Below are 19,928 nucleotides of genomic sequence, written 5' to 3'. Positions count from 1 at the left end.
CCTAACCGCATAAATTAGGAATGTAATTTGTTGATGGTTTCCTGTTTTGTTGTTTTTGTTGTTTTTTTTTAACGAGCAATACCACTAAATCCCATGAATTATAGTCAACTGCAAAACAATTGCAACCATTACTGAACCAGCTAAAAGCAATTCAACAGCTGTATCTTCTAAAACGTTAGTGAGTCCAGAGACTTACAAAAAATATAGACTCCAAATACTAGCTACAATTACGATGTAGCTTATAGAGCATGGATAACTATTTACATGATAAATATCTTCAATTTATAAGGTAGTTAAAAAGTTATATGTAGTGTGCAGGGTATAACAAAAGAACACAAAACCAAATCACTGCTAAAATCTTTCTAACATTTTATATAGTTTTATATGTATATGTTTTAGATCTATTATTTTGTATTATTTTCTTTGCTTCTTATAGAATAACTGATTAAGATATTAGGTCTGATGCAGAGACATATACGTATATAGACACACAGCCCTCCAGGAGAAGAGCCTGCATAACTTGCTATATAAAGCTTTTCAAACAGTAATTGATATATTAAAAAAAATATCTGAAAGTGTGAGTATGACTTGGTTTTGGTGGGCAAGAATCTACCAGATCTGATCTCCTATTCACAACTAGGCATAAAAGCCTGATTTTATAGTGTAATAGGGAAACAGGCCTCCATTTTTCTAAATTCTTGGAATTGCTTGTTGTAACTGCCGAACAGCTGGCCAGATTGTTGCATCTGCGTTTCAGAGAGCACATCAGACTCAAGGCAAGTAGAGACAGGGTAATTGTCTCTCATTACTTGCTTCTATAAGTCATGCCAACAGTTTTCTATACAGTATATTTTCCACTGTTTTGCTTTGCCCTTTGCCATTTCAAATTATTTTAGCAATGCAACTTGTGTTATTTAGCCTAGGAAACCAACACATAGTCTAAAAGACATCCACACTAGTAGAAAATTAAGCCAATTTAAGATAGCTAAAGGTAAGTGAACAACGTGGGTAGAAGAAAGCTTTACCTCTCTAAACAATTCCTCTTTGCATGCTTTGCTGAGTGATGTAGACGGTAAAATGTGCTTCTAGTGCCTATGGATGTAATGAAAAAAATATTGCTGCTAGAAAAATCCTGTGCATTTAAAATCATATAAATAAGCAGTTAGGGACAGGTAGATATTCACATATGTCTCAATGTCAAATGTATTCCTACAAACCAACACATTGTAAGCTGGTATCTATCTCAAACTATATGCTGTGAGTGTCACTTAATGTAGGTTCTTTTATCACTTTGTTGCTTCGCTTCTTCTGGTTTTACCACTTTGTAAATTATCCACTCAGCAGTGCGTTTTATGTTTCCTTTTTTTCCTTCCAGGCAATTTTACTATTTTGAAACTGGCCTAGTGTGAGTCTTCTCTGGTATACCACCACCTATTATTTTATCTCTCTTTCCCCTTTCATTTGTACCTGAGAACCCCACCTAAGTCAGGGTATCTGAATGAGTTTTGCTTTCTTGTGTTAGGACAACCTCTGATCAAACGTAGGTGTAAAAGCCTGGTTTGGTAGCCTAGCAGAGAAGCTTTTCTCGGACACTCTCTCTTACATATATTTGAAAGGACCTGTTGATCCACTAAGTGGAAGAATGAGCAATATGCAGTGCTGGGAAGATGAGTATGCAAAGCATTATTTACTTTTAAAATCTTGTGGATGTCCTGTAAGTGAAGAACAATTTGATGTTGCAAGCCTAGACATGTAGACTTGTATATGGGTTATGCCCATTTAGAAATTATCTAAGTAGGTAGACAGATGAATTCATAGTTCACTACATAAACCCCAAACTGAGGACATCGTCCCAATAAGGGCCATTTGTTTGCTGAAGCTCTTTCCGTTAATTGTTTTTGCTAAAAGAAGAGAGGGGAAGAGGCATTTCTGTTGTAAATTCAAGTCATGTACATTTTTTTGACTACCCAACCAAGTCACTATAGTGTAATCCAGTGATTTCAGTTCCTTCTTTTGACTACTTTGCCAGCTTAACGGAAACAGCTCTGGACTAAGCTACAAAGTAAATGAAAGAGCCTCCCAGTTCCCCTGAGATCCTCCATTCAACCTCTGGACTGCCTCCAGTACCCCAGTAATTGTATAATTATAGCAGCATTATATATAGAAAATCAACATGAGTTCTGAAGTCATTCAACAATAGCCAAGCATAATTATTTACATTACAGTCACAGAATGTCTGGGAGGGGAAAAAGAAAAAAAAACAGTGTAAAATGAGGCTTTTGGAGAAGGCAAATTGTAGCAATTACTGGCCTGGTAGCTCTTTTTAAAGTAATGTTGATGTGTTCAAAAGGAAGACATTTTGTTGGGTTTTCTTTCATCTGCAACGCTTGCTCTAATGCTGCATCAGCCCGTGTATACTCACTTAAGAAAGCAGAGGGAGCTGTCTGATGGCAATTACAGTTCTCCCTGCTAGGGAGCCAGGTCACATATTAGCAATCTGTGACTTCTCATCGTATCTTGCAAAAAGACAGGCCTCATATCCTTGGGAAGACAAGAGAATATGCACTGCACTATACTGTAAGATCTGGTAATTAATTTATACCTACAGAATAATTACATTTCATTAGGGCTGAGTAAAAACAATAAAAACTACTGACTGATATGGGGTATTTACAGCAGGGAAGCTAAACCTGTCTCTTTTGTAGTGGGGAAAAAAACCACCTCTTCTTGAAAAATATGTATAATAATTGAAGAGCCATGATGATGCAAAACAGTATGAAGAAATATAATAGCCCTGAAGCAATATAGTTAGGTACAAATAATATGCCTTTAAAAAGTGTGACTGAGAGAAGTGAATGCACAAAATTATTGCAGCAGCATACCTACCAACAAATTAAAACAATGGGTTATTAAAAGTCATAGTTACAATGAATTAGTGAAAGTTGCATTTTCCACAAATAGGAAATCCTGCTGTTAAAACAGCTGCAGTTCTTTGGTTCAGCACTGTCAAACCCAGCACATGGAGAGCTCACCCCGTTGCCCGGTGAAGCTGTACTCCCTGGGATAATCAAGAGCCGTACTAGTGCATTTAGTGATTGCCGGTGCATCACGCGCAGCAGAAAAGTGAATTAGCTGAAAGAGGCGGTCAGGAAGGGCCTTTTCTTCACAGGATGCTCATAGCCAGACCATGCAACAGGGCACCAAAAAAAAAAAAAATCAAAGTAATGGAAATAAAGAGTCCATCACGTACCAGGTAGTGATCAGTCAGGCCCTATGCCCACAAGTACAAAACTCAGTCTTACCCTGCAGGCAGCCTTCCAAAAGTAAGGGAAGAATTAATTGAGATTAATGGCCTTTTTTGCTGGGGCCCAGGGAAAGTCCTAATTAATAAGGCAATATGTTGAACAGTGAACATAATTTATAATACATGCAATCTTTAGAAGACATAAAAAGCACTGACCAGCATGACACTGAGTGAGAAATGTCTCATGCCTTTCTCACTTTGCTTTTTAGAGACACTTTTATCTGTCCAGTTTAAAGTTAGCATTCAGGTTTTTATTTATTTGAAGGCCAACACGCTTGTTTTAAACACTAGCATTATCCAAACTCTTGCTAAGTGGATATGGCTTCGTAGTCACAGATGACAGGCTTCTAAGTTAAAATAATTGCCCTTACCTTTGTTGATTTTGCTTGTAGTGACATTTTTCTCGGCTTTCTTGAAATATTAAATTTACTTTTTCTCCATTTCCTATCGCCTGCAATGCTCTGGCATATTTTCACTCACGCTGTCGTGGCACAACACCTTTCCACATAAAACAAGGCCAAAATTTCCACACAGTAATTCCTGCCTCAAACCAACCGTTCTCGGATGAACTAGACCGGTCTTCTGTTAAAAGGCATACAATTTAAGAATTTCACATGACAGAGATCTAATCATTCATATCCATACACAACACGCACACATACTTTCAAAGGTATGAGAAAACAATTTACTCTTTCCTTCATGATATACTTGTTTAATGTTATACTTCAAGAATCTTCGCAGATGTCCTGAAAAGTCCTACACAAAACAGTCAACATCATGCAAGACTTAATTTTTTTCTGATACACACTGAGTATGTACATGCTTGGCCTTGTGTTCTATATCAAGAAATATAAATACACTCACAAATACACATATAAAGTATAATTATTGAGTCTGAAATAATTATATTCAGATGCTGAACAGATTACCTAATAAATAACAGATATAGATCAAGGTGTGTAATATTTTATCTTCGAATTTTTCTATTACCATCACTACTAAACAATGCTCCACTTTTCCTCAGTAGACAAATCTATTAAAACAGAGAACCATATTTTTTTTTCTTTCTTTACCAGGTCTACTTAAAAACTTCTGCTTGCATCTTATCTTTTATTCTGACCATAATTTAAATTCTGCTTTGTCCAGAAGCCTGATACTTCCAAATGCTCTAATGAAAGCCAAACCCTTCCGTGTCGTGGAGCCATCCTTCCTTTAACCTTTGCTTTCAGTCAATGCTTGCATCTTCTCATTTCCTCTTCACCAGCTTAGTCGCAGTTCCAGAGTGAGTAGACTCCAGATTCATGTAGCATCACCCTAAGCATAACTGTCAAAATTTGCAAATTATAAAACACTAAAGAAGAAATCCAGGCAGATGTAATTCTGTTGACCACACTGAGCTGTATCTAACTACAAACAGTCCCATTGCGGTCCTAACATTTTATTGAGCAGTGTATGTAAGCTGTACATTCCCTGCTACTCACATGTGATAAAATCATCTTGCATAATTTTTAATGCTTTATGTTGTAGTATTTGCATGCTACACTAATGGATTTAACAAGTTTCTTTGCAGCATATGTTTCCCTCATGCCTCGTTTGCTGCATAAAGTTCTTTAACTTGGAAAGAAAGCTGTTCTTAGGAAAACTCATCCTACTTGAAGGATGTTCATCCTACCCTAAAGCAATCAAAATAAAATGTATTACATACTGTGAAAATCAATGACAGTTCTACGGATAATGCATAAAGCAGTAATTAATCAGAATTTGTCTATATCATTAAAAAAAAATCATTTTATACTTTTATGAATTCAAAACTCTTATTTTTCAATATATTGGTTTTACCAAAAAAAAAGAATTAAAAATATTTTAACACCTATAATAGAATGACACATTGCCCCAAAATATGCTATAGAATCCAAAATTTTTAATCACCTTTTTCCTGTTATACATTATATATATCAAGTATATATCATGTATAGGTGGATAAAGACACATATCATGTGCTACATATCATAAAGCTTTGCCACAAGAGCTTTAATTCGTACTATATTTACATAGGGAAAACTTGTATTTTCTAATTATTATGCTTCACTCAAGTCCAGTTAGGGAAAAAAAATTCCCTGAAGTTATGGCATTCTTATAAATTTTACATTTCAACTATTTTGTGTTCAAATTCAGTTTCTGATGTATTTTAAGACATCTATGATTCTATATGAGATACACTTAATTTGTTTGGTGTTACTGCACTATGTATAGCCTTTTTTTAGAAAAGATAAGAATTTCAGTATTTCAGACTTAGGGTGTCATTCTGTTTTATTAGAAAATGGTCTTTTATTTCTGAAAATGGGAAAGATTGATTCAAGCAATCAGCAGCAATCCTCCCATCAACTCCTGCGGTGGCAAGCTTAGGCTTCCCTTGTACACCTTTACAAAATTATTCTTACAAAACATATTTACTCATAAAAGAAAGCTGCCAGTATCTCATTTATTTGTGAGTCAAAGAAACATTTTTACTGTAAAGGACTGTGCGTTATAATGCTTAATACAAAAGTGGCTGAACAAAGAAACCCAGTTCTAACTGGCTGTGGTACAAATACTCACACATCTTCTGCTACACAAACTTTAAGCGCTTTTGCAATCAGGCGCCCCGTATATCCTGTCGTAATGTCGTGTGACCGTGAGGGCTCCTCTTGCCATCCCTGTATCGTTTCTTGCCAGACGAGCACAGAAGTGCTGAAACATGACACTATTCAAAACACCTTTAGGCCTCGCCCTGTCCTGCATTTTTTTTTTACATACAGAAAAGTGCTTTCTCAGTCAAGTAGATTTTCGATTGCATAAAAATATCCTAGTTCTGATTGTGTGCAGATTTAAATGTGCTTAAGAAACAAACACCGAGATCAACCAGTGTCATTACAAAGTGTGCAAAGTTAAGCATGTATTCAGGTCTTCCTGGGAGTAAGACCTGCTTACAATAAATAAGTTTTATAAATAAATCCACCGATTAAATAGCAGGGCTTTTACCACAAGGACTTGATCTTATTCTTTTAACCCATTCCAAAGTTCCTGTTTACTTTCTGGAGTCCTCTGTGTAAGTTGGATGGGGATTTCACAAACCACACAGAACACCACAAGAAAAGATTTTTAGATTCTCTATTTTTTAGCATTTCTGCACAGTATTAATGTCTTGACAACCTTGTTCAAACTGATCAAGGTTCAGAGCTTGCAGTTCTTCCTCAGTCTGTGTTGGTACAATTCACAATTAAAACTAAAGAGTAGCCTTAGCATTTGCCTTGTTGTTTTTAATGTGAGGGATAACGTTGTACAGCTTTTGTCTCATATTCTTAAGGAATCAAAAGAGCTCACAAGAAATATATGAGACAAATCAGACAGTTTTAAGATCAACTTTTATTGAAAAATTAAAACTGCATTGCATATCTTCTTTATAACTTCAACATTTCTTAAACCACAAAACAGAGATTCTGTTTAAAAAATCTCTTCGTATTTGTCACCATTCAAAAAACAGATTATGAACTAAGTCAACGATGATTTTAAAATCCTGGGTTATTCCCAAGGCCCCTGGTTCCGTCTGTCTGCCGTGAATGGTATAATCTAACTTTCTTCTCTACAAAGTACCTTTAATAATACAATCAGAATTTTTCTCATTCAAAATCAACAGCTGCTGTTGATTTTTATCTAATGGTCAGTCTTTTACAAATAAATTACATCAGTTAATAAGCACTGCAGCTACATGTTCAGGTAAGATCTTGCCTATTGTTTGTTTGATCTGCATTCACCCACACAAAATTACAGTGATTGTCCATGTGATTTTAAAGGCAAAATTGCTACCTTAGACTATACTTTAAACCTCAGAAAACCAAAATTACTCACCTGGAATTGCAACGCTTTGAATTAGTCAACACTTCTGCATATCCATACTTCCTGATCTCTCACAGTCAACAGTGTATGGATTAAAAAGCAGGAAAATTCCAGGTAAGCTTTTGTCTGAGAAGCTGTAACATATTACTCAGATGAAAATTACCTACTGAGAAGAAAACACAGATGAGTTTTCTCACTGATGACCATAACTGCTCTGTTAAAATCAGCTAACCAAATTGGAAATTAATATGAGCCCTGTGCCTGTGGAAGCAGGTACGTGTAATAGGGAAACACTCCAGAGTCTGATATTAGAATCAAAAACTTTGCAAAAATCTAATTGTGGGTATCATCTGTGTCAAGACACAACACTGCAGAAAGGCAAGATAAAATGCAGAGGGTAGGAGGATAAATTTAAATCCCCTGTCTTTAGAGAAAACACCTCTGTGTTAACTGTCTTAACACTCTCAGCCCTGAAACAGGCAGGAGTTCCATTATTCCCATCTAGCTGCAAACCATCAATGGGAATAGGTAGAACCTCTGATGCTTTTGACTTCCAAAACACGAGATACTCTATTAAATGAAGCAGCAGTGAGCAAAACATTGTGTATGTCCTAAAGAGCTCTAGATCTATTTCTGACTACGTCACAGGACTGTCCAAGGCTTGCTGTATGAATGCAGTTCAGTAAGCCATATTATGGTCTTTCCTGTATTTTCATGACCAGTTACATGAGGATGATTCTCTTTACCTAGTTTATGTGCTTCTAGAAGATATAACATTTCAAATACAATAAATTATTATTAGAATGTTGAGATGATGATCTGGGTACAAGGTGCATGAGGTTAAAATATTAAGGTTAGAGGATTAAAGATAAGTTGGGATCTTTAGTTGCTGAAATATCTTGACTAGGGAGGTAGAGGAAGTCAGAAATTCCCACTTAAGAACTGGATGAAGAAATCACAAGGACCATGGTGCTGCTTGTGCGGAAGACATAAAAGCTTGGTCAGCAGTTATAATCTTTGCATTGATTGTACTAGTTCATATTGTATCTCATAAACAACAAGGACTGAGGGAAATCTTTCAATCTTCTGTAGCTGCCCTTTGAATAAGTAAAACAGTGACAGAGACCTGATTTCTGGCAGAAGCCTGTAAATCGAAAAGTGACACGTCTCCTCTTCAAAACAAGCTTCCTTTTGTACTCTGAAAACAGCTCTCAATGAGAGGCCCTCTAGTTTTGATGAATAGCTGGTATCTATAAAGAATGGCATTTAACATTATGGAAGTTGGTACTAAAGTCAATGTTCACACTGACTACTTCTGTATTGCAGGCCTCAGGTCATACAGCAATCAGGAAATGTTAAGTATTGAAGACATGGTAAGATGTCTTATAATTATATTATAAGACAGGGTTATAATTAAGGAAGAATGAGGTTTAATATCAAGGCGGTAAGAAACAAACCACACTGTCTTGAGGAAAATAACCCAATGAAAGAAATACTCTGCTGGTGAGATTACTGGGGGCTTTCATGGCATAAAAGTAACAATGTAGATAATATTTTGAAGGTCATAAATCTAAAAGACAGTGACAAGTTTACAACAATTTTTAGACTCAACTCATAATTTAAGAAAAAGTTTTACGGAAGGTTATGGAAGAGGGATAAGCAATAGTCCTATGAAAAGCCGGAAAGACTGTGCTATATGATATGGCATTTACCATGACAGCTTCTTCCTTCTCCCTGCTCTGACCCAGCCAAAGATGTGAGACAGCATCCTCAGAAGAGAACCAATGGGACCTGCAGGATGGAAATCTCTCCCAGCTGTAGCTGTCCTTCCACAGGACTGAGGGGGAGCAGAGAGGCTGCGAAAACTGCATAGCGTGACTGCATTTCACTGAATGTTTCTAAAATAATTTAATTTAATTACTGATTTGAAAAAGAAAAAGAAAAAGAAAAACCAATTAATTACTGACTTGCATAGAAGATAGCCATAGAATCGTGTATGAAGAGATTTGAAATTAGCATATTCTATTTGTCACCATGACAGCAACTCAGTAGACAGAGGGTTATTGAGTCTTCATTTTGTTCCACTACTCCGCTTCCAGCATGGAGTTTTCCACTCGGTAGTATTGATTATCTAATGATTAAAACTGAACAAGCTGCGGCTGATTCTAGTGTCTATACTATGAAAAGTCTAGCCAGTTGAAATTGTTGTGACAAGGCAGTTCTATTAAAAGATTCTGAGATTACTTTTGTATTTATTTATTTTATAAGCTCCAAACACATAGTGAATTCCATTTCACTAAAAGAATGATGCTGATTAAAACTCCCACAGAAATGCTATAGACCTTCAGGAATCTTCCCCCGGAATTTAGTTAAAATGGTCATAGAGATTAGTCCTGAAATACAACTCAAAAACAGGGGCCTTGGTTAGCAACCAATATTCACTAGAAAAGCATTCAGAACACTGAAGAGACAGTCTGACATTACAATAAATAAAACTGAAAATTCTAATAGATTAAAGGGATCTCATCATTTGACAGTCTATACACAATGTTAGAATTCCTTATATTCAGTAAAATTATCTGTAAGTTATTATTTTAAGGGCACTAGGATTTAAATGAAAGTGTCAACTAATATTTTTGTATTTTTTCTTTGGCTCACAAAGACACTAAAATACCATAAACATTATTTTGAACTTCAATAATATATAAATAGGATACATTACAAATGGAAGAAAATACAAGACAACTCTTCAGCATGGTAAATCTCTGCATATAAATAAGCAAATATTTCATATACCTACAATTCAACAGTTATCTTGCTGTAAAACTATTACATTTAAATCCTTTTACACAAAGTCATTTAACAATAATATACACAATCTACACAAATTAACTTCTAAAAATACAGCAATAATATACCTGTTACAATGACTCTGCTACTATTATCCCCTGATGTGACACTAAAGGGGAAATACAACTATTTTACTCAAAGGTGCTGTTACAGATTGCTGTTTTGTACATGAGAGAAGCACCAACAATAAGATTTAATACTGTTATACATTTTATTTAGCTCCTAAGAATCTACATTTTAGAAATGTTTCTATACGCCTAGTTTCACCTGGCAGAAAAATCTGTAGCACATTATCCACATCATTAGTTGTTGAAGGAAAAGTTAATTCTCTTAAAGTGGAAAACATGCTGTGGTTTAGATCTAAGTTTATAACCACTTTACATATATATATGTATGTATATATATATATAATTATATATATATTTATTTATACTGTACATATATACTGTGCAGAGTTCTTAATTTGCTATTTTAGTACTTACTAATTTCCTGCTGACTACAATAAACAAGACCAACGTAAGAGTCAATAGTACTTCAACTTCAAGTTAATACATTTTCCCTCAGTAATATGATCTACCAACACGTATATGGTTCAGTAGCCTATAGTTGTTTTGTTTAAGGATGTCTTAGGAGACTGGAATTTACAGAAAGAGAATTTCCTTAAAACATGTTCTGCAGAACTGGGTTAAAAAAATAGCCAGTGCTGGAAAACAGTGAATTAGAGAAATAAATAATTCAGCCACTGTCCTACAGCTCCTGCCCCAATCTCTCTATTTCCTCAATGAGGAAGTCAATGTCAGACTTAGTTGCTGCTGGGTTTGAGATGACCATTCGGAAGAAGTTGACTTTATCGCCCTGAGGCTGATATCCAACCATGGTAGTACCTGACTCCATCATCAGTGCTTTGATTTTCGGTGCCACCTTTATAATTTAAAAATAAAATAAATAAAAAAAAAAGAGAGAGAGAAAAGTAATTAAAAATTTTATCCTTTCTTGGTATGTCACAACATTTCTTAATTTGGAAAAAATAAATGGACAAATCAAAAAAGACACTAGTTTTTTATAAAAAGATCTGTAAGAGAAAAAGCTTGAAAAACTAAATATGTAAGAATGGCTATCTAAAGGAAAATTTACAATAATATCCATCTTTTTTATTAAAAGACTAATAGCATTCTAGAGTATTCATTATGCAATAATTTTATCTATTAAATGTACACGTGATTTCTCTGTGCTGAAGATTTTTGTCATGAAGAATTGTTTTCTGTCTTTTGATGAAAACCTACTCCAGAAGCACCTTTTTGAGGGGAACGGACATTTTCCATTAGAATATTACGCATTCTCGAAGTCATTTTCCAGAAGGCGGGTAGGGAGAGGTGTGGGGACACAATGGAAAATTTTCAACAAGACTTATTTCAGAAAGAATATTCTCCACTAGCATAAGTCATGGAAACCTTCCAGTAGTTTTGCAGTACCATGCATTTACTACAGTCTCAGTTCCTCACTTTAATTTATAAGGAATAATGTTCTGACAATCTTATTTGGTATTGACTGAGCCCAGTTTTGCCATCCAGACCTTCTCTCTCCAAGGTCAGATGTCCAGCTCTTACACTGTTTTGTAGGATGCTTTATGATATCCTCTGACATTTAACAGTGTCAAATCAAACATTTCACCCTTCTTCCCAGTCTTATCTTCCTCTTTTCTCTCTGTTTTGGCAATTTCTTTATCTAACATGTCACTAGTTGACCCAGGAATTTCTGTTCTTTTCCGTTCTCTTTCCCCAGTGTGATGCAGACATAAAATCATCTACAAAACCTCCCAAGTTTGCCCGTTCTTCTCCCTTCCCAAACAGGAAAAAAATTGCAATTCGTTTTGCCAACTATAAAATCATTCTTTTGCCTCCTGAATGTATTTCATTCCACTTCTGTCTGTCTAAAATGCTACTAGAAAATTAATGTATTTCACTTCCCCCAAGTCCTAAGTAACATGGTACTTGACCTGGTGGTGGCTCTACAATGCCTTCACTTCCCTCTATTTTGTCTTCAAATAAATTTATCCCGAACGGTACTCATTTTCACTGAAACGCATTAATGCATGACTAACCAAGAACATTTAAAATCAAAATAAAGACCTGAGGACTTACAGGTTTCCATGTCCTTTACCTGTGCCAGCATTTTCAAATGATTACCCTTACGTTTCTCTTGCTGATATGCTGTCCTATTCAAACAGGACTGGGACGTCTTTGTACCTCGCTACTTTTTAAAGATTCCTAATGCTTTTGTGAGTATAGAAGTGATACAAAACAAAGAATGACTATGTTCTGTATCTGGTTCTACAGGGGAAATGTGACTTCAGCCTCAGTATAAATAGGAGACAAAGGTGAAGAAATATCAAAGTCATAACAAGCAATTGGAGAATGGATGTCCCAAAATACGGAACATGTGCCAACACACAGATAAATTTTTTTTAATAAACAGAATAGTTTGGTTTGAAAGTAGGCTGTATTTTTGCATTTAACGTAAGCCACATACCCTGTGTAACTTTTCTCTTCTCTCATCAGAGTCTGGCATGCCCCTGAGACTTGGCGGAATGTACCAAAAACATACATTTGTATGCTCCGGCTGCAAAAAGAACCAAACACATACGTCGATAAACAGAATAATACAGATCAATCACACATTAAAGGCTAGTCAGTAGCATATTTTAGCAGAGACATGGAGGACAAAATATAGTATTAACTTTCCTAGTTCTGCATGTTAAAACAAAATAAATCTATTGCAGTACTGCTGGTGGCATCTGCTGTCTTAGATTCCCTATACACTGTCCCATTTACAATGTTTTAGGGTGCTAATGAAGTGCAAATATATTTCACCTTCATGCAGTTTTATGAGGAGCTGTTTTCCAGGATCACTGCAAGAGCAACCCAGTTTTCCTTTTCTTAGTAAACAGAGAGACAAATTATATTTTTTATTCTATCAACCAAGAGCTTATGCAGTGGCGCCAGCAACAGAACATACAGCAAAAATAGCAAATTCTCAGTTATGTGTGCTATAACATGGAATCTCAGCATGAGCAGATGGTATTAAGGTAGTCTTCATGCTCTAAACTGAGAAGTCCTCTGCAGGAGAGAAGGACAGGAAATAAATCTGACATTCATGCTATAAAATCACATGCATTTGGCCAAAAAGCTACCCAGATGCCAATAGTCATGTAGGTCTTTAGAAAATAAGAGCAGTTTTGCATAGCTGCCTTGAAGACCTGTGAGAAGCATGGAGACTGTTTTTGAAATGCCATACAGATTTGGCTCCTACACACAGGTTAAACAAAGAAAACTTACCTCCCCTTCAAAAACCATCTCAAATTCTTCTCTGTTTTTGATTTTAGTGTAGAGATATTCTGCCAGCTCCAGGCATTTGTTGATCTGATTTTCAAATCCTACTGTACCCTGTTTTAAAAAGAAAGTAAATATTAATTATATGGCCATTTTTCCTCCTCCAATGCGATCATCTTTTCAGATAGGCTTCACTCTTAAATATTCTCAGTCAGAAAACATTTAGCAATATTATTTTTGTAATTTAAAAGTAAAGTTAATCAACACTACAAAAGCGGCTAAATGTGGCCTTACTGTAATCAATATTTGGGTTTGGTCTCGTTTTAAGAGAATTTATTGTGATAATAACAAGGGCCTTTGATATTGTTAATAGATTATTTTTAGCCCTTTTTCTTTTTTTGGTTTCCAAAAATATTATGAATATTAAGCCTTGGCTTCCCACCTCTTGCCGAAAGACTGGGAACATGGAATGGGAACTCAGTTGAAAGGGTAAGAGTTGGGAAGCAATTTATTTCTTCTGAACAGTTTGCAGGAAATTTACATTTTAATAAGTCAGCAAACAAAAGCCTGCAATAAGTTTGCTAAAAATAATTTGCCTACCCACTGATCTTTTGTCATATCTGATTTGTTTTGAAAGATCAGAATCCCAGAAAAAGTAGATGAATGTTGCTAATAAATTGGCGGGGGGGGAAGCTGTGGGTTGTTTGTTTTTTTTTAAAAGTACAAGACTTTGTACATGAATGAAGAAGTAAGAAAGACAAGTACACTGTTAAATTATTGTTTATTTGGGGTAAGTTCTTTGAACTAAATAAAATAACTGAAAGTAAAGTCACAAGAATACTTCTGGATCTAGGCTGTATATTTCTACTTTGAGGACAAGGCTATGATCACTCATGGTGGCAAATGCCGAAGGAAAAATTTCCACAGCTCGTAATATTTTGTTTTCTTAAAATTTTTGTAAAATAATCATGCAATCTGCTAGAAACAATTTCTATCCAATACCTCAGAGAACTCAGGTCCAAGAAATCAGAATCTGTCTCAAGACTAAACAGAAATTCAAAGTAACTAATTTCTGGAGAAATTTAAATTCTAGATATGCAGATCAACTTAGCAATATTATTCTATATTATTTTAAAGAATAACATCCACAAATATCCTTCTCCTGAATTTTAAATCTGACCCCTATCCATTATGGTTTCCACTGTGTTGTTTTTTTTTTATTGTGAAGTGCTCTACTTCTTTAGTGAGGTCAGTTTAGCAGGTGAATATAACAGCAGAGGTAGAATCAGCATGCTAGTTTTAACAAAATGTGTTTGGCTGGTATTTAGAAAAAACATTCAGTCCATGCTTTAGTGGTGTCTGTAGTCAGCACTTGGTAATTAGAACCATAAACAACACACTTCAAAGTCGCTAGTCACAGTCTGATTCTAATGTGTCATAAGTAGTTTCACGTTCCTGGATTACAGTACCAAAATTGTTTATTTTGGAGGAAGAACTGAGTCTGAGCTGAAATGTACTTAGCCTGGTAATCAAACCTTTGCTGATTACTAAAGTAGTCTTATTACCTGTTACAAGTGTTTTGTGTTGTTGTGTTTCTTTTTCTGAAGTACTTATTAAAATAAATAATGCCAACTCTACAACCTGTTTAAAAGTAACTGTATGTCTAATGTTCTGTTACTTTCTTCCCTCAGTCTTCAATATTGGGAAAATTTGCATGAAAACATCTTCTATCATCACAGGTTATTTATGATTGCTATCTAACTCTCACTCAAAGTGAAAACTGGTTTATGATTGTACATTTCGCCATTAGATTTAATGTCAGATTTATAAGAAAAGACTAGACCGTGGACCGGTTACCCAACTGAATTCCCATTTTGTCAGCAGGAGAGCAAGGAAAATAGTAGTAAGATGACTGCAGGTAAAGAAATAAAAATGAAATGTATTTTCTTGACTACACAGATCCACATTTTGTGAACACGTAAGCCTGTATGTAAACCCATGCTTAAATTCAGTCCCCCAGGCATACCACAGTAGTAGCAGGGAAACAACTGTCAAATCACCAGCTGGGCAAAGCTTCTTAAGAAAAAGGCTTTGATTTCAAAGTTGCTTATAAAATCTTTGTATTGAAATGTGATGCTCAAAGGACCCTTGTAATTCTTCAAGTCTACTCTGCTGCTGCTATGGGTAACCTGTCATAAAATACATATGTAAGTGTATAGGATCGCAACAAAAGACCATTTTGGTGTTGTGCCCTCACTGGTTTTACTGTAAAATACATCTAGTGAATTAAACCTTCCTTCTAATTTCCAGCAGAATTTATTGATGGCTGACATTATTCTACGATTCAAATGGTTCTTTTCTGACTTAATACTCAGATAACTGTGTGTTTAGAGACTGTAGTTATAGAAACATTTATGTTAAATAAAAAAAAGCATTCCATCACGTGAGAGTTACAAATCAAATAAATACATTTTTGATTTTTGAGCTGAACTTTTATTATTTACCTTTGCCTTCCACATCAACCAGAATTTAAAAATGTCCACATGTCGACCACACTGTATTGCCTTATCTCCGGTGTCATAGGATACATCATACTGTTTGTCTTGCTGGAAGAGATAGCCTGCACACATCTGATTGCAGCCTTGAAGTATACCCTGTAATGAAAAATATGTACTTATATGGCATACATGCATATGAAACATTAATAATATATATAAAAAATGTATTTCAAACGTATACAGAAGAATTGTTCTTTAGTGGGCCAAATTATGAAATACTGACCTTGTTTTGTAAACCTGAGCCACAAAAATAATTTCATAACCTAAGGTGGTTCTCTTAGAAGTCCCTGAGTAGCCATTGGTTTTACATACCCACATACCCACACCTGAAAAAACATTCTCAGATTAACTTGTATTCTTAGGTTTGTCTACTATGTAAGGCTGTGTTCTTAAGACTTAAATTTTTGATGTGTTAAATACTAGAACAAAGCTGTAGTCTTCTCAGTGCAGCGGATAGCTACAGAAAATGAAGAAAAAAAAGTAACTGAAAGCTTCAACTTTATAGATTGTCCAGCTTTATGACACTTAACGTCAGTGATAAATATAAATACAAATGACCTAAACCAGACATTTTTTGCTTACAAATAAATGTGGTCGACAGAGCAATAGAAACCTACAGATTACTGGTAAATTCCTTCTCTGAAGGAAACACAGAGGAGCAAATTTCTGTATGTTACACAGAAGTCTTACACGAGTGACATTTCTAAAATGGTTTGTGTCTCCTTTAGACTTTATTAGTGGTTCTTTGAAGAAGCTCAAAGACACTGGTGTAGCTGTTAAATACAAAAATACCTATCAAGGTTCTCATACAGAGAATAAAAAATTTTGCCAAAATCTGCAATAGTTAGTATAAAAAGCATGCATGCCAGTAAATAGTGGCTGGTGCTTCCCTCCAACAGGTGTCAAAGTGTTTTATAAAGGGAAGTAAATGACGCAGTCTTCCGTTTAGAGATGGGTCACCTGGAAGGGCAATGGCAGACCTTAGGGCTGGAACCCACAGCTTCTTCATCCCAGTTCTATACACAGGGACCACTTCTTCAACTAACCTCTTCTAGTAGCAATTGACATGCCAGAAATTAGTAGACAACAGAATTAGTCCTATCCGCAGATGACACGATGTGGGGATTTTTATCATCTAAAGAAAATACATATTGCTTAAAAGAATTAAGGCACTGGCCACACTTTCATTGATGACAATGAAGAACCTAGAAGAAAGCCCTAAAAAGATATATGGAGTCATAATAAAAGCAGCGTGGCTTTTTTTCAACAGAACTGAGAAACTTTTAAACCACTGTGTAAGGTAAAAAAGTTGTTTTTTATTTAAGCAGTTTAAACTGTGACCAATTACTAAGACCAAGGGTGTATGTTCAGTGTATCATAGAAGCAATGGGGGGAGATGCTCAGATGAAGTATGTTAGCATGGCTTTAGGGTTGTTGTTAGAATACGCAAAGATTCAACAGCTAAAGATCTCACCCATATTGTCTACATCTTTAACAAAAGAAAACTAAAAAAAAAACAACCCCGAAAAGATAAAACAATTTCCTAAACACAATGTAAATCCACACAATTATTCCTGCCAAAAGAACTTTTGAAATTAAGTAGATTTTAAACTACTCTCTTAAAAAGTAGGGCTTGATATTTACTTTTTTTTTTTTTAACTGATTAATTATTAGATATAAGGCAGACCTTCTCTCGGACAAGGATGGCAGAACATTGTAACAACACTCCCATCATCTTGTGTGGATTCCAAGTGACTGAGTTGGCTCTGCAAAAAAATTACACATTCAGATAGGTCTGGAAAACAGAAACTTGACCTGAAGCAGTTGCCTTTGTTTTTTGCTTTCAGCTGGAAATGTAGGGAGTTTTGACCATGATGATTTCACTATGGAGATCATTACTGTCTCCTTTCACAGCTATACTGTCCGGAAAGGAATTTTTCTTGCGTTAACACTGCAATGATTAGCTTCTGATTACTAATTATTACTAATTACTAATACCAGATAATTAGTGTCAGACTATGCTGATTAGCGGATATAGTAACTTCACCCCCAGAAGGCTCCACTTCTAGAAATAGCACTAATAAAACTAACAAAACCAGTTTGACAGGTTATATCAATTCAAGGTACTGACTGGGGGGATGTCAGAGAATTAAGAGAATACAGTTCTTTACTGAACAACTGCTGGAAAAGTAGAAAGGAAAGAATACACTCCTCATGCTTATCTGCTTTTCCAGCTAAAGCCACAAGAGGCCTTCTCTGTACTAGCTTGTCAAGACCATGGACCGTTAAAAGGCTATAAAATTTTACATCACAATCCTACAATTCTGTATGTAAAGCTTAAAACTTTTTACGTGTAAGCACAGGTGGATGCCCAAGATCAGCTAATTTACTAGCCAAACAGATGAGATGTTCTGTACTTTTAACATGTTGTCCAAGACAGTTTAATGATGATGCTAAAATAAATGTGCCAACATTGCACATCCGTTGACCTCTTCACCCTAAATAATTAATTACCAAATGTCCCCTTGATTCACTGTGTGTTCCAGAGAAGAAAAGCGTATAATCATATTTCACAAATTATGCGTGTGTTCTTACAATGCGGTTGAAGGAAAATTCAAAGATATTTCCTCCGCTTCTACCCCCTGCTATCAGAGAACACAGGCACAACCACAGTTCCTCTGTTTTGAGCAACACAATGACCCTTTCATCCCAGTCTGAGGACCACTAATTCCATAAAGATTCCAGATAACAATTCCAGCCTCTGTGCTTGGTTAGTCTGTAGCACCTCTCAGCCAGAAGAACAGTGCAGCCTGTGCTATACCTGGAGAGCTCATCATCCCTCTAGAATCTCCGGTTTAGGCAGCGCAAACCAGCAGGTATACAGGTCAGACTTAGGAGGCAATTATCTTTTAAAAATGTCACTAATAGTTCATATGGAGTAGTCAAGAAACAGGAATTTATATAACAGCTCATTTCCTTTCAAGAATGCTACAGTTTTCAGTTTTGCACATTTATTTAATTTTCAGGGTTCCAAACAAAGACGGTTTCGAGCCATTTTTGCAGGGAGCATAAGGTTTAATTTAACATGAAGACGTCACTTTCTACCCTGCGCAGCCAGGCGGACGCTGTCCTACCACAGGCAATCCCACTCTGTATGGTGGCAGCACGCCAGTCCTCGCTCTCCCGTGGTCCTGGCTGGCCAAGTCTGGCCTAAGTGTTAGCCACAGAGCCCAGCTGGAGCCTGTGACAGGCAATTATGCGGGAGGACATGTGGGCCCCATCCCACGTTTAAAGATCCATACAGCTGACTAGAAAAGAAATAATATCACGCTTCACGGCCGGCTGCTTTCTATACTTGCTTAAGATTACGGTCTTAATTAGCACCCCTGGGTTGACCTCAGGTCAAAAAAGGTGTGCCAAACTACTGTGACCAAACCTGTGTCGCTTAAGGAAATAATTTTACAATGCTGACCTCATATTAGACATGTTGCCGTAACATGAGTGACCTGCAAATTGTTTTGGGCAGGGGTGGATATGATTCTGCTACTTCAGAGTACTCCTGCCACACCACACATGGCTGTCCCTGTGACAGAATGGTCCACGTGGTTTTCCTACCAGTCCTTCTGTACATTATTCTTTATCTTGTACCTGCTCCTCACTTACTGTATGAGATGCCCACCACTAGGAAAGTTTGTTTTCCCTGAGGAAGAACATTGCTCACTGTTCTCATTTTATGCCTTTACACAGAGCCCACTCTCAGCACAGTTGACTCGAGGAAGCAATTTGGTGCTAATTTGAGAGTACATGGGTAGAGCTTGTTTCATATCTTTTTTGCTTCCCTCAAAGCTGATGTCTGCGATGATGGCAAAGATATGGTGTTTCTGATTCTTCATTGCTTTTCTGATTTTTATGGAGATGGGCAGCCTTTTATGACAGAGCAGTTTCAGAGGAAATCTAGGGACAAACACACCCACGGGGTTATAAATATAGCATCTTCTGCAGACTACAGCC

General features: G+C 36.1%; 1 protein-coding gene across 2 annotated transcripts in view; it reads right to left on the bottom strand.

The window, feature by feature from the left end:
• Positions 1–4,053: 4,053 nt before the first annotated feature.
• GAD1 (glutamate decarboxylase 1) overlaps positions 4,054–19,928 on the bottom strand; it is a 38,712-nt gene continuing 22,837 nt past the window's right edge. Inside the window, exons 13-21 of one of the 2 annotated variants that reach the window (XM_054209850.1) lie at positions 17,605–17,683; positions 15,864–16,013; positions 13,366–13,473; positions 12,560–12,649; positions 10,676–10,951; positions 8,893–9,100; positions 7,193–7,346; positions 5,903–6,079; positions 4,054–4,628 (exon numbers count right to left, since the gene is read on the bottom strand). In XM_054209850.1, the coding sequence (XP_054065825.1) occupies positions 10,778–10,951; positions 12,560–12,649; positions 13,366–13,473; positions 15,864–16,013; positions 17,605–17,683 (601 nt within the window). In that variant the 3' untranslated portion in view covers positions 4,054–4,628; positions 5,903–6,079; positions 7,193–7,346; positions 8,893–9,100; positions 10,676–10,777. Of the gene's footprint in view, positions 4,629–5,902; positions 6,080–7,192; positions 7,347–8,892; positions 10,952–12,559; positions 12,650–13,365; positions 13,474–15,863; positions 16,014–17,604; positions 17,684–19,928 lie in introns of both variants that reach the window. The other variant, XM_054209849.1, reaches the window with a different exon arrangement.

Source organism: Rissa tridactyla, chromosome 7, assembly GCF_028500815.1.
Source record: "Rissa tridactyla isolate bRisTri1 chromosome 7, bRisTri1.patW.cur.20221130, whole genome shotgun sequence".
NCBI classification, from domain to species: Eukaryota; Metazoa; Chordata; class Aves; order Charadriiformes; family Laridae; genus Rissa; species Rissa tridactyla.
This window is presented reverse-complemented; position numbering and strand designations above follow the sequence as displayed.